General features: G+C 48.0%; 1 protein-coding gene across 6 annotated transcripts in view; it reads right to left on the bottom strand.

Moving 5' to 3' along the window:
• Positions 1 to 27585, bottom strand: part of FAM107A (family with sequence similarity 107 member A) — a 92420-nt gene that overhangs the window by 17340 nt on the left and 47495 nt on the right. The window contains exon 2 of one of the 6 annotated variants that reach the window (XM_019984757.2): positions 21061 to 21124. Coding sequence is in view for 2 of the 6 variants with exons in the window: in XM_019984759.2 (XP_019840318.1) it covers positions 5071 to 5185 (115 nt within the window). In the remaining 4 variants the exon portion in view is untranslated. Of the gene's footprint in view, positions 1 to 4318; positions 4829 to 4937; positions 4958 to 5000; positions 5235 to 18134; positions 18336 to 21060; positions 21125 to 27585 lie in introns of those variants that run through there. The other 5 variants (XM_019984760.2, XM_019984759.2, XM_019984761.2 and 2 more) reach the window with 5 other exon arrangements.

Genomic DNA, 27585 nt, shown 5'->3' with positions numbered 1-27585 from the left:
GGGCAGTGGAAACACAACACTGTGAAGCAACTATAATAAAAATAATTTTTAAAAAATGGTTCTTTGAGAAGACGAACAAAATTTATAAATCTTCAGCCAGAATCATCTAGAAACAAAAAGGAGAAGGCTCCAATCAGTAGCATTAGAAATGAAAAATAAGTTACAATGGACTCCACAGAAGTAAGAAAAAGATCCCAGGAGACCACTACAGGCAAGTGTGTGCCAACAGAATGGAGGACCTGGAAGAAACGGGCAACCTCTTAGAAAAGTACAGTCTTCCAGCTGAACCAGAGGAAGTAGACAATACAGGCCAGGCACACGTACCAAAACTGAAACTGTGATCGAACAGCTCCGAACACACAGAAGTGCAGGGCCAGACGGCGTCACAGGCATTCCGTCAAACATTTAGAGAAGAGTTCATGCCTGTGCTTCTGAAATTCCCCAGAACACTGCAGCGCAACGAACACTCCCATTCTGTGAGGCCACCATCACCCTGATGTTAATAGCAAAAGCAGACAGAGATATCACAACAAGAGAAAATCACAGGTCAATATCACTGATGAACACAGACACAAAAATCCTCAACGAAATAGTAGCAAACCGATGCCACCAATACATTAAAAAGGATCACATAGCACGGTCAAGTGGGATTTATCCTAGGGTTGCAAGGATTTTTTAATATCCACAAAACAGGGTGATATATCACAGTTAGAAAGTGAATGTAGAAGGAATCTACCGCAACGTGGTAAATAACACATGAAACAAACCTCCTGCTAACGTACTCCACAGTGACAAGCTGACAGCGGTTCCTCTAAGGTAAGGAGTGGGGCAAGGCTGTCCACTTTCGCCACTTTTACTGAACATGGTTTTGGAAGGTCTAGCCATGGCAATCAGAGAAGAAAAAGAACTAAAAGGAATCCAAATTGGAAAAGAAGTAAAATTCTCACTGTTTGCAGATGACAGGACACTATAGGGGACCAGGAAACACCAGTGGTCATCAAGGAATGTGGTAAAGTTGCAGGATACAAAATCAATACACAGAAATCCATTGCATCTGTACATTAACAATGAAAGACCAGAAAAAGAAACATTCCCACCCAAAGCAATCTACAGATTGAATGCAATTCCTATTATATTATTAATAGCATTCTTCACAGAACTAGAACAAAAAGTTCTAAAATTTATATCAAAACACAAAATACCCCAAATACCCTAAGAAATCCTGAGAAAGAAAAATGGAGGAGGAAATCAGACTCCCTGATCAGACTAGACTACAAGGCTACAATCAGTGTAGTACAGTACTGGTACCAAAACAGATACACATCCAAAGAACAGGCTAGAAAGGCCAGAAATAAATCCACACAGATATGGTGAACTAACACGACAGAGGAGGCAAGGATACGCAATGAAATCAGGTCTCTTCATAAATAGTGCTGGAAAAACTGGACAGCTATGTGTAAAAGAATGAAATTAGAACATTCTTTAACACCATGGACAAAAATAAACTCGAAATTGATTAAAGACCTAAAGGTAAGACAATACCGTGTTTTCTTAGAGGAAAACAGAGGCAGGACGCTGTTTGACGTAAATCACAGCAGTATCTTTTTTGACCCGTCTTTAGAGCAATGACAATAAAAACAAATGGGACCTAATTAAACTTAAAACCTTTTGCACAGTAAAGCAAACCATAAAGAAAACAAAAAGACAACCCACAGAATGGGAAAAAATATTTGCAAAGGAACTGAAAAGGAATTGATTTCCAAAATACACAAACAGCGCGTGCAGCTCAATATCAAAAAAGCAAGCAAGCCAATCAAAAAATGGGCAGAAGACCTAAATAGACATTTCTCCAAAGACAGCCAGATGGCTAAGAGGCACGTGAAGAGATACTCAACATCACTGATTATTAGAGAAATACAAGTCAAGACTATAATGAGACACCCACCTCACACTGGTCAGAACGGCCATCATGAAAAGTCGCAAATGATAAATGCTGGAGAGGGTATGGAGAAGAAGGAACCCTCGTACATTGTTGGTGGGAATGTAAATTGGTATAGTACCAATTTACAGTATGTACCAATTTATAGAATGTAAATTGGAAAACAGTATGGAAGTTCTGCAAAAAACTGAAAAGTTTTAAAAACGAAAAAGAGCAATCCCACTCCTGGAAAACGGAAGGAAACTGTAATTCAGAAAGATGTATGCACCCAAATGTTCATAGCAGCACTGTTTACAGTAGCCAAGATATGGAAGGAACCTAAATGTCCGTTTAACAGAGGAGTGGATAAAGAAGATGTAGTACATAAATACAAGGGAGTACTACTCAGCCATAAAAATGAAACAAGGCCATTTCCAGCAACATGGATCAACCTGGAGATTATCATACTGAGTGAAGTCAGTCAGAGAAAGATACCATATGATATTGTTTACATGCAGAATCTTAAAAAAAATGATAGAAATGAACTTTCTTGACAGAAACAGATTCAGGCTTAGAAACATGGTTGCCAGCCGGTAAAGGTGGGGAGTAGGGATAAACTGAAATAAGCATATACACCCTGCTACATTCAAAACAGATAATAAGGACCTAGCGTATAGCAGTGAACTTTGTTCAATATCCTGTAATAACCTAATTGGGAAAAGAATTTTTAAAAATGCACGTGTGTATGTATAACTAAATCACTTTGTTGCACACCTGAAACTAAATCAAGGTAAGTATAGTTCAATATGACATAAAAAGTAAAAAAGCGTCCTAAGTGAGTCTAATAGTCAGACAACTTTGTAACACCGAGTTTTAAAAAAGCTGTTTTTGCTTTGGCCTGAGTGATTTCAGCTGACTGCCTGGACTGGCTCTTGGGAGTGGGTCTGATTACAGTCAATGTGCTTGGCAGCTTTGTGACCTTGGATGGGTACTTAATTTCTGGATCCTTCTCCTCTCTACAATCAAGATGCTGTGAAGACTGGACAGGCTGAAGTGGTGGGGGTGGGGCAGAGGCAGCCAACGACAGACTCTCTGCAACTGTAGCCCGTCGGGCTCCTCTGTCCATGGGATTCTCCAGGCAAGAATACTGGAGTGGATTGCCATGCCCTCCTCCAGGGTATCTTCCTGAGCCAGGGATCGAACCCGCATCGCTCATGTCTCCTGCATGGACAGGCAGGTTCTTTACCACCGCCGCTAAGGGGGACCCGTGTTGAACACCTGACATCTGATGAGGGCTCGTTCGCCTGCATCTGGATCTCACAGTCGCCCCCAGGAGGCAGCCAGTGGTACTGTTTTATTATTCCCATTTTCTAAATGTGAAAACTGAATCTCCGAGAGGCCAAGCTACTTGTCCAAAGATACACAAAATAAACGGCAAAGTCAGAAGCTTTGGGCCCCAAAGCCAGTGCTCTTTCTACCGCAGCAGTGTCTTCCAGGTGCAAGGCATCGCCTCAGTCAACCAAGCAGCTTTACATCCCTTTCCTCTCCGGACACTCGAGAAACCCCAGTAAAGAGGCAGTGGGAGCCCTTTGATAATGAGAAACCGGTGCTGCTAACCGAGGAACTCTGCGCCCTCTCACTGGGGAGCCGGGGCCGGGCCCTCACTGCTCTGGGCTTAAGCCAGAATCCACCGGCCTGTCTGCCCCGCGCTGGGCTGCCAGGAGAGTCCAGCCGGTGGCCGTGCCTCCCAGGGTTCTGTCCGAGTCTTCACTCCGCCCTCCCTCCCCCTGCCCCTGTTCCTCATTACTGTTCAAGCTGCCGCGTTTATAACACAGCCAGTGATCTAGTCGGTTCAGCGTTTCATGGGATGGAGGCGCAGAGGAGAAGGGAAGCTTTGAAAATAACTACTGACCAAGGAGAAAGAGGCATTCAGTAAAAGTGACGAGCGTGGCCATCACATTTCCGAACCTTCGTACCTCTTTCCTCCCAGTGGGCAGAGTACCCATTTGTATTTCCCTGGCCTGCAGCCACAGCGTGGCATATCTGGGGGCCTCCTCCACACTTCCAGCCCCCCGCCACTGATGCCTGGCGGCCCCCGCCAGAGCGGCTCGATCACAGCCTCCCCCAACCAAACTGACTCAAGACAAACTTCCTCAACATTATGCTTGCGTCTCCCGTGACCTCCTCGTTTGTGAGATGGGCTGGTGGGTACACAGGGTTTCAAATCAGTTCCACAGCAGAGTCCAGGGCTGGACCTGGAAGGTCCTTAGCGGTTGGGGGCGGGGGGTGGTGGAGAGCCCCGCGCAGTTGATTAAGGCGCAGTGTCAGCCCCCCAGTGGCATGATGCCAGGCACCCCACTTGACCAGTGCCTCTGGCGGGGGGATCCTGGCAGGACTTACCACCAGTGAAGAGCCACTCAGGGTCCAAGCTGGCCAGAGACGCAGGTACGGGGGCTGCCCCACAGCTGGGAAACCGCTGGGTTTAGCAGCAGTTCAGAAAAGTGACGCACCCGACCCCATAACCCCCCGATTTCTGGCCCAGTACCAGCTTTGCCTCACACTGCAAAGTGCTGAAGCCAAATCCAGGCGGGCAGCACACAGCCGTGCCCTCACCCTGTGCCATGAGCTGCACTCAGCATCGCGGCCGCACCTCATGAAATCCTTAGGACAGAATGAGGACGTGGTGCCCTTGAGACCCCTTTGTGCCAGTGAAGACACCGAGGCTGAGGGGTCTTTCCCAGATCACACGGCCAGCAAGTGAAGGCTCCGGAGCCTGAGCTGAGCTGTCTGCCTGGGGCCGTCTGCTGGCCTCTGACCTGTCGGTTCTCAAGAGAACTACAGCTGCTACGAGGTCACACCACGCATGAACTCAGACGCATCTGAGCCTTCAGAAGAAAGAGATCAGCCAGAGCAGGGCGCGGGGGAGGCTGCATCTGGGTGCTCCCTGCCCGGCCTCTCCGAGCCCTTTCCCAAACCCAGGTCCCCGGAGGCACCCGAGTCATTTCGCAGAGTGCGGTACCTGGGCTCAAAGAGCTCTGCCCCACTGCCGGCCTCCCTGGCACTGGGAGGCTGCCCTCCTTACCCCGCCACACCCCTTCTTGGCACCACACCCCAGCTCAGCAGCAGGGGGGACAGAAGAGAGACGGCCTTACTCCTCAGCTGAGCCCGTGTCCTTGGGAAGAGAACTTCGGAGCGCAGCGCTGCTGGTCCTCGCTCCACCAGAGTCCCGGGTGAGCCAGGAGGGGCCGCCTCCACAGGGCGGTTCATCAAGCCCTGGGGATGAAGAGAGCCAGCGAGTGGGGAGGCTCTGCGTTCCTGTTTATTCTGGTATCATTAGAAAGGAACTGTTACTATAGTAACGGGTATTACACTTGGTGCTCGGCCACTTCCTCCATGCGGAACACTGTGTCCGAGCCCCACTGCCGGGGAGGCAGGCACAAATAAGTATCGATTTGGTCAGATCGTTGAGGGGCAAGGACATGCCAAGCTTTGTTCTGAGCAGGGTGGCCCAGGCACAGGCATTTCCCTTGTTTCTGATGGGAGGGTCAGCCAGAATGCCTTCTGGTACCTCCCTGACCTGGTGGGGGTTGGGAGGCAGGCTTCCTGCTGCCCAGCACGACTCCCCAGGGGAAAGCGGCTCTTGGTGCAAAAGGAGGGGAAACTAGGCTGGGTCAGTTCCAGTCACCCACTTACAGGCCAGCAACTCCATCCTTGGTGTTTCCTCAGTACCCTGAACCTCAGTGGGGAGCCACAGGATGGTGCCCAGGGGAGGTGGGTGAGTGGATGCTGACGGGCTCTGGGCCAGACCAGCCCTTGTGTTCGTCCCTGCTTAGCCCGGGTGTGAGCCCCTTGGGCAGCTAGTCAGCAACCCCTGAGCCTTGGTTTCTGTGTCAAGTGTGGAAAAAAACAGTGGTTGAGAAGAAACACAGATGAGCTAACACAGGGGAAGCCGGCGGTCAGTGCATGGCAAGGAGGACTTTTCCCGCAGAGAGAGCTGGACTCGGTGTGAACGGCGTGCAGGGCCTGGCGTGCAGCGCTGTGCCTGGCGGGGTCTGTGCTGGGTAGATCTCGTCTCAGGGAGTCAGTGTATGAGTGTGAAAATAAAGAGCATATGTAGATACCGAAGGCCAGTGTGGGTGTTTACAGATAACAGAGGCATTCTCCTAGTTTCACAATCGGCTCACTTGAAACGTGGACGTGTTTTCTAGCCTGTGTTGTCATTCCTTAATCCCCTAGTGAGGAAGCTGACCTCCACTTAAGCTTGGCCCTCTTCCCACCTCTACTTTCTCATGAAGAGTCTGGGTGGGCTGGGACGTGATTAGACCCAGGGCATACATCCAGCATGAATGCCAACGTCAAAAATGCAATTTTGCTTCAGTAAAATATTAGCAAACTGAATCCAACAATTCATAAAAGGATCATACACCATGATCAAGTTGGATCCATTCCAGGTTCACAAGGATGGGTCAATATATGCAAACTGGTCAGTGTGGTACGCCGTATCAACAAAGGACAGAAACCATATGATCACTTCAGTAGATGCAGAAAAAGCATTTGATGAAATTCAACACTGGTTCATGATGAAAATTCTCACCAAAGCGGGTACAGAAGGAACATATCTCAAAGATAAAAGCCATTGGTGACAAACCCAGCATAATACTCAACCGTGAAAAGCTGAAAGCCCTCCCACTAAAGTCTGGAACAAGACAAGGATGCCCACTCTCACCACTTCTATTCAGCATGGTATTGGAAGTCCTAGCCATGATAGTCAGGCAAGAAAAAGAAATACAAGGCACCAGATCAGAAGGGAAGAGGTAAAATCATCATATACAGGTGACACGACATAGACAGCCCTACAGATTCCACACAAAAGTGTCCGAACTGATCAACCGAACCCATCAAAGTAGCAGGACACAAGGTTGACATACAGAAATGTGTTGGATTTCTTGCCATTTGCAGAAACATGGATGGACTCAGACATTGTCATACTGAGTGAAGTAAATCAGCCAGAGAAGGAGGAATATCGTATGACATCCCTGAGGTGTAGAAGCCAAAAAGAAGTGATATGAATGAACTTACAAACAGAGACAGACTTTTGGTTGCTGGAGAGAAGGGCAGGGAGGATGGAGGGAAGGGATAGGTAGGGAGTTTGGGATGGACATGTACACAGGGCTGTGTTTAAATTGGATAACCAACTAGGACCCGCTCAGTGTTATGTGGCTGCCTGGATGGGAGGGGAGTTTGGAGGAGAACTGTCCACAGAGACAGACTCACACCATCTACAAAGACAGACTCAAAATGGCTAAAAGACTGAAGCACAAAACATGACCCAACATAAAGTACCCAAAAAACTCACAGAAAAGGACATCGGCAAAACGTTCTCTGACATAAATTGCAGCAAGATCTTCTTAGTCTCCCAGTGCTAAATACATAAAAGCAGAACCCAGATGGCGGAAGGCAGGCCGTGGAGCTCACCGATCTCCACAAATATGTCAGAGATGCAAGTGGGGTGACTGGCAGAGAAGACCACTGAATGCTGGCTGAAGACCTCCGACCTCCAAAAGGGAAAGAAAACATTAACCCACACAGGAGGAGCATAAAGAGTGATGTCTTCACAAATGGAACCCTACAAAATAAAGAAAGAGTAAACTACTGTTGCAAAAACATGGATGTTGAGTCCTGCCCCGGGCCAAGGTGCGAGTCCCTGTACCAAGACCGCAGAAGTGGAGCCCAGAACCAAGGACACCTCCGAAGCTATTTGGGCCCCTTTGTAACTGTTGCCAAAAGCCCCTGATCGTCCCTGACAAGCTTCCTGACTTCAAATTGGCAAATATGCCCACTCCAGTAAACACGCTATTAGCCCCCTAGCCAGTCACCTAATGCCAACCTTCCAGCAGGAATTTTCTTTGTCTTGAGCCTATAAACTCACAAAATTGGCTGTTAACTCAGGAGAACCGTCGACTCTCCGTGGCCTGTCAGGAGGCCAGCCCGCTGCACCTGCCGTGCCCACATGGTCTCGTCTGCTCTTTGTTCCTAATTCACTCTCCTCTGCAATACTGTGTCTGGAAATTCTTTTCCAGCCTGCGCTCAGATTGCCCCAACAATGGATGCCTCGTGGAAAAAAGGATGTTGAGAGTCAGATGCCACAAGAGAATACATACTCCGTGATTCTATTTATATACATTTCAACACAGAACACGTGGTGATCGGAGTCACAATAGTGGACACTGATTGCATAGTGTTAATCAGACAGGTGACTGTGCAGGTGAATTCCATTTTAAAAAATACATCAGGCTGACCATGTAAGATTTGTGCACTCAACTGTAGGGGTGTTACACTTAAGCAAAAATTTTGATATTTTGGTTTTCACTAATATCTAGACAAACCAGAAGTTCTCTTCAGCCAGGAATGACATCCATGATGCAGTGAATTATAAATACACTGTGCTTTTTTATCTGATGAGAATCACATGAGTATTTATGAAAACTCATTTATGTCTAGGACACAAATGACTTCCAACTTCTGTCCTCCATAACTCCATAGGCTAAATTTTGATCATTTTTTAACAAGACACGTGCACTCCAGTGTTTGCTGCAGCACTATTTACAAAACCCACAACGTGGAAGAAACCCTAAATGTCCATCGTCAGAGGCTAGCAATGAAAGATCGGAAAAGAAATTGAGATGATGAGATTGCTTCCCATGGCAACGAAAAGAAAATAAAGGTCCACTGCCAGAGGAATGGATAAAGAAGATGTGGTACATACACACAAGGGAATATTACTCAGCCAGGAAAAATGAAGTAACGCCATTTGCAGCAACATGGACGGACCTAGAGAGTGTCGCACTGGGTGAAGCGAGTCAGACACAGAAAGGCAGATATGACAGCACTTACATGGGGTGGAGCCAAAAAAAGGGCGCAAACGAACTTACACAACAGAAGTCAGGTCACAAATGTACAAAACACATTTAGAGGATGAGGGAGGGATAAATGGAAAGATTAGGATGGCAATAGACACACTAGTGTATATAAGACAGCTAACAAAGCCTACTGTAAAGCACAAGGGACTCCGGTCAGCACTCCGTAATGGCCTGATGGGAAAAGAATCTGAAAAAAAGGTGGGTCTGTGTTTATCTGCAACTGAGTCACTTGGCTATACCCCTGAAACACAACACTGTACATCCACTATACTCCAATAATTTAAAAAAATACTGTCATCTGGAGCAACATGGATGGTCCTAGAGATTATCATACTAACTGAAGTCAGTCAGAGAAAGGCAAGTACTATATTGTATCACTTAAATGTGGAATCTAAAAAAATAACACAAATGGACTGACTGACTCTCAGACACAGAAGAAAACTATGGTTACCAAAGGAGGTGGTGGGGAGGGACGAATTCGGAGTACGGGATTAACAGATACACACTATATATAAAATGAATAAACAGTGGGCAAAGTTTCACTATATAATACAGGAACTATATTCAGCATCTTGTAAAAATAATGGAAAACTACCTGCAAAAGAACAGATTTATATATATGTGTATGTATATGCAGTCATATATATATATATATATATGTATCTGAATTACTACTGCACACCTGAAACTAACATGATATTATTTGTTTTTTAATTGGAGTACAGTTGCTTTACCAACATTGTGGTAGTTTCTGCTGTACAACAAAGCTAACACAATATTATAAATAAACTCTTAAAAATTGCACTTTGATCCTCTTTGGCCTGTGTTACTCAGGTAACCAACATTTATTGAGTACCTACTGTGTTCCTGCCATTGCCCAGTGCTGGAGGTACAATGGAAATGAGACCATATTCTTGTGCTCAGGTAACTTGCTTTCAAGGTGGGGTTCAGACCAAAAAATGAGACCAACAAGAACATGTCAAGCTGCGGTGAACTTTCTGATGAATGCAAGCCTGGGCAAGATAGGGGGGAAGGCTCGGGACCTCAGGAAGCGTGGAGAGTGGGGAGGTGGCATTTTCGGGAGGCTGGAGTGGTGGGGAGGGGAGCATCCCAAAGTGAGGACAGCTAGTGCAGAGGCCCCAGGGTAGGATGCAAGGCCCCTGGGGTGGAGGCCGGGCGTGAGTGAGACAGAAGCACATGGGGGCAGGCAGGCCTGCGTATCCTGGGAGCTTTGGCCAAACCCGCCATTCTGGAGCCACGTCAACTTACAGGGTCCCAAATTTGCCCGTGTTAAACAATTTTCTGGAAACAAGGTGCGTTCCTTTTATTTCTTCTTCCGAAATCGTCTCTTAACGTCCTCGTGCGTAGCGCCTCTCCCAGCTTCCCATCCTGCTGTGGCTTAGCCTGATGAGATCTGACACTGGGAGACCATAACCAGGTTCTTGTCCCACCACTCCTCCCTGTCACTGGTCCTCACCACGTGTCCCACTGAGCAGACAACTAGTATTGGGGGCGGCACTTCTCAGGGCCCACGGTGTCTTGTCTGAAGCAATCCCAGTGTCCTCTGACAAGTGAAGAGCAACACGGATGCTGGGGCAGGAGGACCTGCTGAGTGTCTGCTCACCGCCCGGGTCAGACACACCCCCGGCCCATCTCAGCCCAGAGCAGCCGGCTGTGGCCGTCCATCCCCACTGTGTGTTCCCTTTATCAGGGGGTTCTGATGGCAGCACCAGAGCAATCGAGAGCCAAGGACAGTCGGGCAGGAAACGCCCCCAGGTTGGGTGCCCTTTTCCCCAGGCAGTTGGGACCCACTGTTCTTCTTCCACTAAAGCTCTTCTTTCAGTTCAGCCTGTGTGCAGACCCCTCAAGCTCTCTCACCGACTGTCAGCAGAGGGCAGGGCTTCACCTTATGCTTCTTAGTACCCTGTGCCCGTACCAGCTGCTCAGCCCCAGAGATCTGGATATCTCTGAACTAGGGACAGCACCGTCTTGCTGTGTGTGAGTACACACGTGTGAGCATGTAACTGTGTGAAGTCAACAGCCACCATTTCCCAAGCCATACCTCCTCAGTAAGAAATTATGCTACGTCTTATAATGAGATGCCATCAATACCATATTTATTGATTAACCTAAAGAAAGATGTCTACTGCGTATTTGATGAAAAATCAAAGGGCAACATCATACATAGTCTGATTCCTCTATCTTTTTTCCCCTCCAAGATAAAGTTAGTATATACACAGAGAACCAGTCTGCAGGCACGTACACTGAACTGTTAACAGAGGTCAGTTCTAGACCGACATATCTCAGATGTCATTACTAGCCTTCACTGGGCATGAGTGTTACAGTCAAACTACTGGGCCAGGTTTTTGGATTTCTGTGTTAGAACCTAAGAGGGAGGGGCCTAGGAATGTGGAATTTTAGCAAGTTCCCCCGGGGGTCTGTTTATATTTGAGAGTCTGAGAACCACTATTCTGCAGCATAAAATTACGGGCCTTTCTCTTTTGTCCCAGTATATCTGTAATGTTTATGCCTAAAAAAAAAAAAAACAAAAAAAAAAGCATGTATTGCCTTTGTTATCAGAAAAAAAACAAGATGAAAAATATGGGAAAAGAGCAACCTTTTCCAACCATAGTTAAACTTCACATCTGGTTCAGTCATGTACATTTTACATAGTGAAAAATAGAGGCCTTTTGGTCAAATGAGCCTGTTAAGAGTGTACTCCAGGCAGTGGCCAGATTCAACCCAAGATGCTGCCTCCTGCCTTGGTCTGTGTGGCTTTCCCATTCTCCCATACAGCAGGACTCTGAAATACAGGGGCCTGAGGACTGGAGTTTTTGCTCAGTCCCATGGAGGACCCGAGGGGGATTCCAGAGGCTGAGCACACCTCTCCCACACTCCCCTTCCTGTCCCTCTGAAATCTGTTTTCTTGGGAAATAGATGAGCTAAAAAGAAGGTGGGTAGTGAAGACCTATCTGAGCCACCAGGGAAGCGTGAGGAACAGTCCATGGGGTCACAAAGAGTCGGATACGACTGAAAAACTAACACTTTTCACTAGTCTAAGGCCAGGAGAGGCAGTCATGAGTGGGAGCTGAGGAATCTTCCCACATCTGTTGTGGGCTGGGGCTGCAGCTTGCACTGCTGCTGCTGTTGCTGCTGCTGCTAAGTCGCTTCAGTCGTGTCCAACTCTGTGTGACCCCATAGAGGGCAGCCCACCAGGCTTCCCCATCCCTGGGATTCTCCAGGCAAGAACACTGGAGTGGGTTGCCATTGCCTTCTCCAATGCATGAAAGTAAAAAGTGAAAGTGAAGTCGCTCATGTCCGACTTTTCGCGACCCCATGGACTGCAGCCTACCAGGCTCCTCTGTCCATGGGATTTTCCAGGCAGGGGTACTGGAGTGGTGTGCCATTGCTTGCACTAAAAACTCCAAAAACCCCTTTTCCTTTGATCTTTTGACCCCCCACCCACAAGCAGACAGACGCCTGGAACAGCTTATCTGGGCCCACAAACACCAGACAAGAAGTTTCCATGGCAACTGCAAACTTCCTCAGCTCTGTATTCAGTCTAAATCTCCAAGGCCCCCTTTCAAGGCCTCAGTGAGGTGTCTGAGAAGCCACCCACAAAACAGCCTTAGGATCCAACCTCCCCCCCAACCACCCCCACCACCCTGGCCCCCAACCTGCTCCGCTGAAAGGACATGGCAGGAGAAGCTGTACTGGCAGAAAAACTTGTCATGGGGTCCCTGGAGAGACTATAAAAGGAAGAGAGTTGCCTTTACAACAAATTTGAACGGGGAAGAATTTACCCTGTGGAGGGATTGAAGCATGAAAACAGGAAAGCAGGAGGGAGGGAAAAGAACCAAGGAGCTTGTTTCAGAAAGCTGGCTCTCAACCCAGCCGCAGTTAGGCGTGCTGAATCTGGTCTCTTAGCTGCAGAAGGACCCGAAGGGACCCCGGACCTCCAGCATATTTTAACTCACTTGCAGCCAGACAAAATATGGACAGTAGACTCAGATACCAGAAAGGGGATGTGAGAGTATGTGTCTGTGTGTCAAGGGGAACCAGGACAGACCGTGGCTTATCAAGCCAAGCAAACTTCCATGATGCCTGGCAATGGGGCTGCCGCATGTATGATAGCCAACAAAAATGTAGCATCCCAACATGTGTAAATCAATGAAGTTAGAACACACCCTCAGACCATGCACAAAAATGAACTCAAAATGGCTTAAAGATGTAAACCTAAGACATGATACCGTAAAACTCTTTGGAGAGAGCGTAGGCAAAAACATTCTCTGACAGAAGTAGTACCAATGTTGTCTTAGGTCAGTTTCCCAAAGCGATAGAAATTAAGAAAGAAAAAAAAAAAAAAAAAAAAAGACGGATCTAATTAAAAGCTTTTCGGAAGCAAAGGAAACCATTAAAAAAAAAAAAGGCAGAAAAAAAAAACAACCTACAGAACGGGAGAAAATATTTGCAAATGATGTAACCGACAAGGGCTTAATCTCCAAAATATGCAAACAGCTCATACAACTCAGCAACAATAAACAGCTCAACTGAAAAATGGGCAGAAAATCAAAGACAGGGGTCCCCAACTCCCAGGCCTCAGACTGCTACTGGCACCTGTAGGAACCGGGTTGCACGTCAGGAGGTGAGCAGCAGGCTGATCAAGGGAAGCTTCATCTGCCCCCCTCCCCCTACAGCTCACATTACTGCCTGAACCGTTCCTCCCCTACCCATGGAAAAACTGTCTTCCACAAAACCAGTCCCTCAAGCCAAAAAGGTTGGGGACTGCTAAGCTAAGACATCGCTCCAAAGAAGACATAGAGATGACCAGTAGGCACATGAAAGACGCTCAGCATCACTAATTATTAGAGACACGCAAATCAAAACTACCATGAGGTGTTACCTCACACTGATCATAATGGCTGTCATTAAAAAGTCTATAAATAACAAATGCTGGAGAGGATGTCGAGAAAAGAGAATCCTACACCGAGTGGGAATATAAGTTGATGTAGCCACTTTGGAAAACAGTATGGAGATTCCTCAGAAAACTAGAATTACCATGTGATCCAGCAGTCACACTCCCGGGCATATATCCAGACAAAGCTATAATTCAAAAAGATCCATGCACCCCTGTGTTCATAGCAGCACTATTCACGACAGCCAAGACATGGAAATGCCCATCAGATGCCAACAGATGTATGGATAAAGAAGATGCGGTACATATACGCAATGGAATACTACTTGGCCATAAAGAAGAAAGAAAGAATGCTGTTTGCAGCAGCACAGCCGCAACTAGAGATCACCATACTAAGTGAAGTCAGGAGAAAGACAGATACGGCACGGTATTGCTTGTATGTGGAATCTAAACTGTGACACAGATGAACCTGTCTACACAGCAGACACAGACTCACACAGAGATCAGACCTACAGGTGCCAAGGGGGAGGGCTGGAGGGCGCGTGATCGGCTGGGAACTGGGGGTCATCAGATGCAAACTGTCACATACGGAATGGATGAACAATGAGGCCCTACTGTATAGCACAGGGAGCTGCATCCAATCTCCTGGGATAAACCATAATGGAAAATAATTTTTTTAAAAAGGAATGTATATATGTGTAAAAAAAAAAAAAACAAACCACACAGCAGGTCCAGTTAAATTTGAATTTCAGATTAGCAAACCCATACAATATTTGGGACATATTCACGCTAAAATATTATTCATTGTGTATCTGAGATTCAAATGTAACCATTTTAATTTAACTATTTTATCTGGCAGCCTTGCTTGGCAGGCAGCAGTGAAAACGATGACCATCATCTGGGTGCAGAGAAGCACAGACGCTGACATCCATGGGCATCTGGGAAGGCGTCCCTTCGTCCATGCTGCGGAGACGCTGCCCTGCCTCTCAGGAACCTGGGCTGAGCTCCAGGTGGGAGAAGAGCCTCAGGTGGACTCTTACTCCAGCACTGCCTCGCTTACCAGGCATGGCCAAGCATAAGTTGTTCCCCAGAGGTGACCCTTTCCAGCTCAGTGGTTAAGAACATGGGCTCTGGTGTTGACCCAGATACCAATCCTGGCTCCAGTGTTGGGCAGCTCGGTGACCTTCAACTTCCTGCTTCCCCATCTCTAAACTGGGGCAGACGTTCTTTGGGGAATAAGGGGGGCATGGCGCAGGAACCACTGCACACGGTGCCTGCCGTAGCGTCAGGCTTCCAGCGTGGTAGCTGTTACCTCACTAGCCCATTTAGAAACAGGAAGATAGAAGATATTTATGCAAGTGAAGAAAGATGGGATTGAAAACTAGAGTCTGTACAAGCTCAGCAACGTGAAGCACACACCCACACACAAATCTTGCACAGCAAAGACCAGGAGACCGCCCCTAGATTACCAGTGGCTGCTTTACGGCTAGTGGGATTGTGGGTGAGCCTTCCCCGTCTTCATTCTTAATTTTCCAGAATATCCGTGATAAGCCTCTATTACTCTAATACTGAGAAGTTGTTTTCAAATAATTTGGAATGAGACTTTCTCTATAAGTATTACATTACTTGAGGCTGGTGTAAATGAAAATGGGTTTGATCCTATCATACCGGTGCTCGGGGGGGCTTCTAACAGGAGGGGGCTCTTGCCTCTTTCACTCAGTGGCCCAGTTGGCTCCTCACCCCCAGCCCTTATGTCTTCCTTGTGGGATACGGCTAGAGCAGTGGCCCCAGAGGCATGTGGCCTTGAGTTTGAATCTCGGCTCTCACCCTTGACTGGCTGTGTGACTCTAGACAAGTCATGTTACCTTCTGAGCCTCAGTTTCCACATGTTTAAAATAGAGCTTAATACCACTTACCTCCCTGAAAGGAGGGACTTCTCTGTGTATCAGCACATGCCTGTGCCTTTCACAGGGCCTAGTGTATAACAGTGGTCAATACACACTAGCTGAATGAAAAAATGAAATTGATGATGGCAGATCTACAGCATTTGGCAGAGAGTGGCAATAGCTAGTGACCAGAAATCATTTAGGGCTTCCCAGATGATGCTATTCGGAGAAGGCAATGGCACCCCACTCCAGTACTCTTGCCTGGAAAATCCCATGGATGGAGGAGCCTGGAAGGCTGCAGTCCATGGGGTCGCTGAGGGTTGGACACAACTGAGTGACTTCACTTTCACTTTTCACTTTCATGCATTGGAGAAAGGAAATGGCACCCCATTCCAGCGTTCTTGCCTGAAGAATCTCAGGGATGGGGGAGCCTGGTGGGCTGCCGTCTATGGGGTCACACAGAGTCGGACACGACTGAAGTGACTTAGCAGCAAATGATGCTAGTGGTAAATAATCTGACTGCCAGTGTAAGAGACTCAAGAGATGGGGGTTCAGTCCTTTGGGTCAGGAAGATCCCCTGGAAGAGGAAATGGCAACCGACTCCAGGACTCTTGCCTGGGAGGTCCCATGGACAGAGGAGCCTGGCGGGGTACAGTCCACGGGGTTGCTCAGACACGACTGAGCAGACACACACGCAGCAGTCATTCACCATGATGACTGTTCTGAGATGTGCAGACTTGGCATAGATGCACCAGAGTTTGAGTGTGTTTTCTACACATAGTGGGATACAAAAGTTCCCCTAGCAGGACTATGGGCATGCTGCTTAAGCTCTAGAGCCTCAGTCTCCTCATCTACTAAATGGGGATAACAGCTGTGACTTTGTAGGGCTGTGAAGACAGTCAGTGGCACAGCGCCTAACGCAGTGCAAGCGCACCCTCTGTGAGGCCCGCAAGCCAGCCTCCGCTGCCTTCCTGACAGCTGTGAGTTACCAGGCAGTGTGTGGCCCCAGGACGATACATCTGCCCATATCTGCCACTCTGGATGTATGGCCAGGAGAAAAATGTTCCTGTTTGAGTGAGGCTCATAGCTGTGGTTCCAGGTTAGAGAATACAAGATCTTCAGATTAGAGCTACCTTCTCCTCACCTTAGTGAGCAGGCAGCAACTGGATAGAGGCCCTTAGGAATAGGTGTCTTGTACGGAAATCCCTGGAGCTGAGGTTTGCAATCAGCTTCTTCCAATTTCAGAGATTGCTTTCTGCCTGCTGTGGTTCAGCCAGATTTAAGGTACCCACCCCTGCACCCCCCACCCCCCCTTCCGGAAGGCGCCGCAGACCTTGGCCAGACTGTGCTTCTGGACTCAGAGAACCGTTGTTTCAAAGTTCCCAAGCAGTAACTCCGCGTGAAATCTCCCCGGGGTGGGGCCCATCTAAGTAGGCAACGGTCAGTCCCGTAGCAGACTCCGTGAGGGCAGGGGGCAAGCGCCGCAGCTGCGGACGCGCACCCACCGTCCACCGCGCTGCTGGCCGCGCTTTCAGCTGCAGGGCTGGGCGCCCAGGACTATCCTTGGGCTCCTCGCCCAAGGCAGAGGGTAGCTGCCTCGGAAGCCTAAGTCCCTTCACATTTCCTTCTCGCCTGGCCGGCAGGGAGCCGGCAGGGGGCCGATTTTCACCTCCTCTGAATGCCTGTCTCCAAGCACTAAGATAGGAATGAAACGCCCTAGATGCTTACTGTGGGAGTTCTTTTTCTTCTTTCCACATCCTTGTATTTTCCAAATTATTTTCACACAGACTCTATATTACATTTGTTTTATTTTCCTAAAGTAAAAAACAAAAAAACTATCGTCCTGAGTAGAAAAACAGTATGTGTTTACTGCAAATGACAAAAAGACAAATAGAAAAAAACACCTAAACTCGAATCCTCAAAAACCACCACCCTGTGTTTCTTTCCAAGTCGTTTTCTCCTTAAATGTGTACATCTAGAAAACTGGTTCCTCGCCTTCCTGGAACTTGTCCTCACCGTCCCTACCCTCTCCCCCGCGCCCCCCCACCAACGCACACTCTCCCCTCACAGAACAGCGGAAGCCCTTCACTGGCTGGCGTGTGCTCCTTTAGGCCACCAGTCTTACCCATATCCGGTCTCCCGTGCCTACCAATGCCTTGCCGCACTTGAGCGAGTGCAGGAACTTTTGTAGTTATCTAACGGTGAGTGTCTGTGTATATGTGTGTGTGTGTGTGTGTGCGCACCACACGATCATATGAAAGGATAAAGCAATATATCTAAGAGTAGATCCCCAAAAGAACGAATGTAGGGAGGAAAGAAGGAATGAAAGAAAAACAAAAGTAATTAAAAAGAATGAAAGACGGGAGGCAAGAAGGAAAGCACAGCAGTGAAGGACCACGGCGCCCTGCTGGCCAGAGGCTGAGCACGGTGCGCCCGCGGTGCCCTCCTCGCGCCCTCCCGGAGGCGGGGGGCCGGGGAGACTTGCCGCCACTTACCGGACCGGAGCAGCACCGCCCGGTAGAGCCCGGTGGCCTCAGTGGGCCCCCGCACCCGCTCTCCCAGCCTCTGCGCCATGCACTCGTGCGCTGGATTGCGGAGCTGGGAGCGCACCGCGGAGCGCAGTCCTCTGTCGGAGCACCTTCACAACCGTGACTTGCCGGAGATCCAAACCCCGCCGCAGATCAGGTTACACAGGGCAGGAGCGCCAGGCCCTGAGGCGCCCGCGGGGGAGGGACTGGAGGCCGGGGCCAGGCCGGTATCTCTGCCCAGGCTGGGCACGGGTAAGCCTCTGGCGTGAGGACTCCTGGCTTCACGGTTCCAGGGCCAAGGCGAGAACCCTGTGTCCTGATTTCCAGCCTGGTCTCCTACCTGCTCTTCTCTTTCCCTGGCTGCTGGCCTTGCTAAATGCCGCAAGCAGGTGTGGGGTTCTGGAGTGCCATCTCTGGGATCAGGTCCAGCGCCACTAATTCATAGCTGTGTGACCCCACGAATCAGTTATCTAACCTCACAGAGCCTCAGTCTCCTCATCTGTAAAATGGGGATATACATAGAATTCATCTCTCAGGGTTGTGAGGGTAACCAACACATTTTTGCTATCTCTTAGAACAGTGGCCAGCACAGAAAAAGGCAATGTATTGTTTTTATTTTTTGTTTTTTATTTTTATTTTTATTTTTTTTCAGTGTTTCAAGGCATCCTGGGGTGGGTGACACTGAGAAGCGGGGGCTTCACTGGGGGAAGTAAGTTGTGGTGGGAGGCCCCTGGGATTCCACAAGATTTCCTTCTCTGGCTTCATGGAATACCTGTAACATCCAGAAATGGGAGGACCAGTTCAGTTGAGTCACTCAGTGGTGTCCGACTCTTTGCGACCCCATGGACTGTGGCATGCCAGGCTTCCCTGTCCATCACCAGCTCCTGGAGCTTATTCAAACTCATGTCCATTGAGTCGGTGATGCCATCCAACCATCTCATCCTCTGTCGTCTCCTTCTCCTCCTGCCTTCAGTCTTTCCCAGCAACAGGCTCTCTTCCAAGGAGTCAGTTCTTCGCATCAGGTGGCCAAAGTATTGGAATTTCAGCTTCAGCATCAGTCCTTCCAATGAATATTCAGGATCAATTTCCTTTAGGATGGACTGGATGGATCTCCTTGCAGTCCAAGGAACTCTCAAGAGTCTTCTCCAACACCACAGTTCAAAAGCATCAATTCTTTGGTGCTCAGCTTTCTTTATACATGACTACTGGAAAAACCAAAATTTTTACTAGACGGACCTTTGTTGGTAAAGTAATGTCCATGCTTTTTAATAAGCTGTCTAGGTTGGTCATAACTTTTCTTCCAAGGAGCAAGCGTCTTTTAATTTCATGGCTGCAGTCACCATCTGCAGTGATTTTGGAGCCCCCCAACCCCTCCAAAATAGTCACTGTTTTCATTGTTTCCCCAAGAGTCTAAAGGTGGATGCGCAAGGTCCACCAGGCAGTTTGGAAGATGTAAGAAAACAACCATTTTGATTATCTACCCTGTGACTGCTGTTGTGCTATATTTCTTCTAAAACAAAAGCTTATTATCTTCATGTGCTTTATGTCCTCTTCTGTTTCACCTTCACAATCCTATGAATTAGGGTCTATTAGCACTCCAGTGTTCTTGCCTGGAGAATCCCAGGGATAGGGGAGCCTGGTGGGCTTGCGTCTCTGGGGTCGCACAGAGTCGGACACGAGTGAAGCAATGCAGCAGCAGTAGCAGCCTTCCTTCCAATTTTACAGATGAGGAAACAGGCTCGGAGGAGTTAAGCAATTTATCTGAGGTCACACAGTGTGGGGTTGGCATACAAACTCAGGGGCCCTGACCTAGAAATGGGCCACTCTCCTGCGTCTTTGTTATTTTATGTGCTCTTCATGCAAACACTGGAAGGTAGGTATGATAACATGAATGTAGGAATCCCATTCAAGATACCACCTTAGAGATGATGCAATTGAAACGCAGGGAGGTAAGGTGGCTTGCTCATGCTCAGAGCTAGCTGGAGAAGCCAGCTCCCAATTCAGTTCTCTACCCACAAAATGAATGCCCCTGAAATCTACAGAATCCCAACACCTGCCCCCAGAGCTGCCCAGGCTCCTGAACAGCCTCTGTTTATGGCTGCATCTGCGGACCACAGAGTTTTGTGCCAGCTGCTGCGACCATGGCCACACAGTACCATCTTCCTCTGCCTCCGTGTCCTCCCTGGCCGTGGTGCCACAGAGGCCAACAGCCAACTTGCCTCTCGCTTTCCCTTGACCACTGCCCAGGCCCAGCTTCTGCTGTGACTCAGAGGTCCCTGTCACCACACAGGATCCCAAGGACCCAAGTACACACTTTGATTTTGGAGACCTAGTCACTGGCCAGACTGGTCATGTTTCCCATCAACAACCAGCCACCATGAAAGCCAGGCATGATGCCAGACACTGGGCATTCAATATCTCGTATCTATTCTTCAGAGGAAACTGTATCTCATGTAACCCACTTTTTGATTAAGTATGGTTATATGCATTTTAGAGATGAGGAAAATAAGGTTCAAGTGACTTACCCAAGATCACTTTTTATCTAATTATACTGTAAAATATGTTGAAATGACACATAAAGGAGTAAAGAATGAAGTAAATGTGATTCATGAACTTTCCAACCAGACATAATCAGTATTATATTGGTGACGCTCCTTCCAGACTTATAAAAAATGCATATACAAAACTTACCTCTTTCTAATATTTCAAGTAGTGGAGAAGGCATTTGAACCCAGAGGTGCCAAAGCTTTGACTGAAGGAGGAAAACCAAGCCAGGTGTCGAACAAGGTGCAGGTTCAGGAAAATTATGACTAAGGAATGTGCTTTTACAGAGCATTGCAAAGAGATTAACATTAATTGCATCCCCAAGGAATTCTAGGTGAATCTGACTTACCTGAGCCATTTAGTCTCTGCTTCTCATTTTCATTATGAAATATGGCCTGGGGAGAGTATTCCTTCTGTGAACACAGAGAAAGTAAATGGCAGTGAGGACCCTCTGTTCCTTGGCAGTGAGGGGGAGCGAAGAGATATTCATAGAGTCCCTGAGTCTTTTGACCATAGATGGGACTGGCCAGGATCAAAGTCCTCTGCAGAGAAACAAAGTACTCTAATCCTTGGAGTGTGTGTGTGTTTGGGCACCATTTGTGAGACTCACTTCTTTTTTATGAGACTCACTTAGAAAAAAATAGTAGTTTTAAAACAGTTTTAGATTGAGAGAAAAATTGAGAGATAATTCCTTGTACCCTGCATGCAGATTCTCTATCATTTCTCTTGTTAACATCCTACATGTATGTAGATATACATGTACATAGTATGGCACATCTGTTCTAATTAACAAATTATTAGACTGTTAACTAATTAGTAAGTAATAACATTATTTAAAAAAAATTCTCACCTCCCCCCAATTCAGGATGGACATCACTTTACTGAGTCTGACTGGGTTGTGAAGATGCATATTCTTATTTTTTTAAAAATTTTATTGGAGTATAGTTGATAGTGTTGTGTTCCAGGTGGACAGCAAGTGAATCAGCTATATATATATATATACACACACACACACTCCTTTTTGGATTCTTTTCCATATAGGCCATTACAGAGTATTGAGTGCTATGCAGTAGGTCCTCGTTAGTCATCTACTTTACATAGAGTGGTGTACATATGTCAACCCCAATCTTCCACTTTATCCCTCCCCCTTTACTCCTTGGTAACCGTAAGTTTTCTACATCTGTAACTGTTTTTGTAGTAGGTTCATTTGTATCCTTTTTTTTGTTTTCTAGATTCCACATATAAGTGATATCATGTGCTATTGCTTGCAGCATTCTTATTAACTAAAGTCCAAGAGATAGTGGAGGACAGAGCAGCCTGGCGTACCGCAGTCCATGGGGTCACAGAGTCAGACACGACTTAGCAACTGAACAGCAACAACAAGACCTTATTCAGAGTTCCTTAGTTTTTACCCAATATTCTTTTTTCTATCTGAGAATCTCATCCAAGATACCATGTTACATTAGGTTGTCTTATCTCCTTAGGCGCCTGTTGGCTGTGATAGTTTCTCAGACTCTCTTTTGGATGAATTTGACGGTTTTGAAGATTGCTGAGAGCTGTGTTCTTTTGTGTGAGGTTTCTTCTACCTGGACTGCCTTCTCCCTACCTTCCTGGCAAACTCCTTATCCCTCAAGGGCAGTTTCAGAAGGCATCAGGGTTCAGTCCTCAACGCTGGTTCTTAGACATCTTTTTCTCTCCCTCTACTCTGTCACGATTTTAAAAAACTCTAAGTCAGTGATTCCTAAATGTTTATTTCTAGTTCAGACTTTCACCCTGAGCTTACACTCCATCCAGTAGGCTACTTGGCATCTCCACTTGAAAGAGGCCCAACTCACCACGACCCACATGGAATTCCTGACCACTCCAGCCCGTTTCTCCCGTCACCCCATCTTAATTAACAAGGGCCTCCGTTCCAGCCCTGTGGCTCAGGTGGGAGCTGGAGGCTGCCTTGCCCTGTCTTCCTACAATCCCTCAGATCACAAAAGCACGATCAAGTCTACCTCCTGCAATCTCCTCAGTCCATCCACTTCTTGCCCCACCACAGCCCAGGCACTCCCACTGCGTGCCTGATGCCTGCGGTAGCCTTCCCCCCTTCAAACCACTCTCCACAGATTCTAGAGCAAGGCTCTAAAATGTGATGCAGGCTCTGACCCTGTCCCTACTCGAAACCCTTTGGCTCTTCCCACTGCACTTGAAACCAAACTCACATGCCTTCCTGTGACCTTCAAGGCCCCTGCAATCTGACCCTCTCCTTGCCAACCTCTCAGACCTCATTTATTTGTTCCTTCGTATGTTCAAGGACTTGGGAATGCGTCTTTGAAAAAAACAGACAGGGGTCCTTGACCTGTTGGCGCCAACATTCTATTAATAGTGAGGGAGACAGAAAATAGGCATAATGAATACGTAGACAGTGTTAAAAGGGATAGGTCGGTGGAGAGAAGGAAGGTCAGAGCTGGGGAGGGGTGGGGAGTGGGGCCACACGTGATAATAAATGTCTGCTGGTGGTGCGGGGGGTGGGGGGTGGGGGGTGGGGCGCGGGCAGGGGTGCTTATGGAGAAGCTGAGATGGGAGCCTGGACCTGCAGGAAGTGGGGGAGTTAGCCACACAGGTATCTTAGGGAAGAGGGCTGCAGACAGAGGAAGCAGTGAGAGCGAGAGTCCTGAGGCTGGAGTGCACCAGACATTCAGGGAACAGCAGGGCGGCCCGGGGGCCCAGGCAAGGGTTGTGCAGGGACAGTCACATGAGGGGAGGCCAGGGAGGGACAGGGCCACCTTCCTCCCACCGCACACTCCAGCCACCAGGAGCCACCTGCGCTCCCTGAAAGCCATGCTGTCTTTCACTTCCCCCCTCTATTATAAGCTGCCCTGCTACCCAGGGAGCCACTCCTCAACTCTGCCTGACTATTCCTTTTTATGAGTCTCGGATGAAATGTCACTTCCTCAAGGAGGTCCCACCGATCACATGACCCCACGGCACCCCAAGCTCCCCTGTGTTAATATTCACCACTCAGTTATGATCATCTGAACCCTGTCTCCTTCACCAGACTGTACTCACCTTGAAGGGGCACTGGGACCTGTTCACGGCTGTCTCCCCAGCTGGGCTTGGACTGGGTGCCCAGTAATGGTTTATTAAAAGAATGAATGTCAGAAACACAAACAACCCAATAAAAAAAATGGGTGGAGGACCTAAATAGACTGTTCTCCAAATATTCAGACAGCCAACAAACACATGAAAAGATGCTCACCATCACTCATTGTTAGAGACACGCAAGTCAAAAGTACGCAGTATCACCTCACATCCATCAGAATGTCCATCATCAAAAAGTCTACAAACAATAAATGCTGGAGAGGATGTGAAGAAAAGCAAACCTTCTTACACTGTTGGTGGGGATGTAAAATGATATAGGCCCTATGGAGAACAGGAGGGAAGTTCCTTTAAAAACCTAAAATAGAACTACCACATTACCCAGCAATCCCACAACTGGGCATATACCCTGAGAAAACCATAAATCAGAAAGCCACATGCACCCCAGTGAGTGTTCACTGCAGCACTGTTTACAATGGCCAGGATGTGGAAGCAACCTAGATGTCCATCAACATAGAATAAAGAAGATGTGGTACACATATACAATGGAATACTACTCAGCCATAAAAAGGAACCAAGTTGGGTCAGTTGTAGAGAAGTGGATGGACCTAGAGTCTGTCATACAGAGTGCAGTAGGTCAGAAGGAGAAAAACAATATTTGTATCAATGCCTATATATGGAATCTAGAAAAATGGTACAGATGAACCTATTTTCAGGGCAGAAATGGAGACACAGCAGTGGACTTGTTGACATAGAGGGGAAGAGAAGGGTGGGATGAATTGAGAGATGGAGACTAATATATATACATTGCTGCTGCTGCTGCTGCTGCTAAGTCGCTTCAGTCGTGTCTGACTCTGTGCGACCCCATAGACGGCAGCTCACCAGGCTCCCCCATCCCTGGGATTCTCCAGGCAAGAACACTGGAGTGGGTTTCCATTTCCTTCTCCAATGCATGAAAGTGAAAATTGAAAGTCGCTCAGTCGTGTCAGACTCTTCGAGACCCCATGGACTGCAGCCTACCAGGCTCTTCCATCCATGGGATTTTCCAGGCAAGAGTACTGGAGTGGGGTGCCATCACCTTCTCCGATATATATACACTACCATGTGTAAGACAGATAGCTAGTGGGAAGCTGCTGTATAGCACAGGGAGCTCAGCTCTGTGGTGACCTAGAGGGGTGGGGTGGGAGGGAGGCTCAAGAGGGAGGGGATATAGGTACACCTACAGCTGATTCACGTTGTTGTACATCAGAAACTAACACAACATTGTAAAGCAATTATATTCCAGTAAAAAAAAAATAGATGAGTAAAGTGAATGAATGGATGCACCCACACGGTGAGCCCTGGGCTCTATGAGGGAAGTGTGTGACTCCACAGTGAGCGAATCAGGGCTGGAATGCGGGATGCCTGCCGCTGCTGGCCCAGAAATTGGAACGGGGACAGCAGGGCCCACGGTCCTGGCATCTCCCTGGGGCGCTCTGCCATTGTGAGCTCTGTCGCCGAGGAGGGTATAGAGAAGGGAGGCTGTTTGAGGTCTGGCCAAGCCTTTCATGGTTTAAGCAGAGAGAGCAAGAGGACCAGCAACTTCATCTCTAGAATAAAGTCCCAGGACAGAAAAATGACCTTCTCCAGAGGCTTTGGAGGGTGATCAGAGCTTCTCCTCACATCTCCCCACACACACCTGGAGAGGGAGACTGAGTCCCAAGGGTGGTGTGAGCATTACAGAGCCAGGCTTCCCCAAGGAGCAGCTCCCTGGACTTGGAGTTCAAACAAGTGTCCCTTGCATGCCTGCCAACCACCCTTGCACAACAGATTTGTTGGAAATCAGGCCAACTTGTGTCCAGTAAAAGCTCAGTGACCACGAAAGAGTCCTCTCCCTGCAGTCACTGAAGTTTGCTGATGAAGAAAACATTCCACGTGCCCGCAGCCACTTGCCAAGGCAAAGCCGATTTGAAAAGTCGCCTGGACCTTTGCTGACGTATTACAGGTAACTGATAGTCTTTTCCAAGGACTGTGCTGATAAATACAGCCAATTCTCATTTGCTCACACCACTGAGGGATTGGAAGATGCTGGCCTAGTTCTAAGGTTAGTGAAAGTTAGCACATACAATTTCCAGAGGAAACACCACTATATATTGTACAATATACCCAACTATGACTGAACGCAACTCAGTGCAAAGACATCTCCTGTGGCCACCGCAACTCAGTGCAAAGACATCTCCTGTGGCCACCGCCTGCTTCCTTTCATGTCCTCAACTTCTGAGAACAGTCTCTTGGGGTGGGTCCTTGGGGACCTTGGGTGAGCCTATGTCCCATCTCCTTTTCTCCGTTTGCTCCAGTGCTTCCCCCGGAGGCTGATGCCTCTGTCTGATAAGGATCAGGAAGACCTCAACCCCATCACTCATCCATTCCAGCCTTCCCCACAGGATGACACATGTACCAAGTAACACCTCTGGGGGACTTCCCTGGTGGTCCAGTGGTTAAGAATCCACGTGCCAATGCAGGAGACACAGGTTTGATCCCTGGTCTGAAAGATCCCACAGGACAACTAAATCTGTGCCCCCAACTCCTGAGTCCGTGCTCTAGAGCCAGTGCTCTGCAATAAGAGAAGCCATTGCAACGAGAAGCCTGCACACTGCAATCAGAGGGTAGCCCTTTCTAGTCACAACTAGAGAAAGCCTGCACACAGCAACGGAGACCCAGTGCAGCCAAAAACTTACTAAGTAAACTCATACTAACACCTCTGGGACCTTGCTTTGTCTGTCTATAAGCATTTTAGAAATCAAGCACACGGCCATGAAGTGCACTCACCTTCAGTAGCCCAGTGAAGGCTTACATGTGTGTTCACCCTTACAGCCACCTCCACGTTCAAGCTATAGAACACCCTCTGCACCCCGGAGGGCTCCCCATGCCCCTTCTCAGTCAATGCCCACCCTCTCCTAGAGTAAACCCTATTCTGACCCCTATCACCACAGGCTCATTTATCTTGTTCTAGAGCTTCGTATGAATGGAATCGTCACAGTCACAGTTTGGGCAGCCTGTGTGAGCTTCAGCAGGGTTGTCGCCTCTGTCAGCAGATGACTCTCCACTGCTACGTTCCCTTGCTGCATCCCGGTGTGCAGCCCTGCTCTTCTTCAGCTTCCAGGTCAGGGCGTGACTAATAAGGCTGCTATGAATACCTTCTGGTTGGCTGTTTGGTAAACACAGTGCTGTTTCTGTTGGGTAAACAGCCAGTGGTGGAAGTGCTGGGTCCTACGGTAGGTGAATGCTTACCTACAGTAGATACTGTCTACACTGATTTTATCAGTGTATGTGCTGTGCTTTTAGTATCTTCACAACAGGGTTTTTTGACACATTGGTGTCCCTTCTTGTGCACCGTCCTTTGGGCTGGTGCGGGAGAGGAAGGGAGAACTGGAAAAATGGCATCTTGGATAAATATGGGACTTCCCTGGTAGCTCAGATGGTAAAGAGTCTGCCTGCAATGCAAGAGACCTGGGTTTGATCCCAGGTCAGGAAGATCCCCTGGAGAAGGAAATGGCACCCCACTCCAGTATCCTTATTCGGGAAATCCCATGGACAGAGGAGCCTGGTAGGCTATAGTCCATGGGGTTGCAAAGAGTCAGACATGACTGAGCAACTTTCACTTGGATAAATATACAAGAGTCTGAATTCTGCCCTTAGAAGAGATGCGGGTAGGACCACAGACTTTTAGTCCCTGTAGCCTGTGGTGAATCCAGGGGGAGGGATGTCTCTGTGCGTCTTTGTTTCCGTGCCCCCTCCCTGCCCCTCCATT

The sequence above is a fragment of the Bos indicus genome, chromosome 22 (assembly GCF_029378745.1).
Source record: "Bos indicus isolate NIAB-ARS_2022 breed Sahiwal x Tharparkar chromosome 22, NIAB-ARS_B.indTharparkar_mat_pri_1.0, whole genome shotgun sequence".
NCBI lineage: Eukaryota > Metazoa > Chordata > Mammalia > Artiodactyla > Bovidae > Bos > Bos indicus.
Note: the sequence above shows the minus strand (reverse complement) of the source record. Positions and strands in the feature narration are given on the sequence as shown.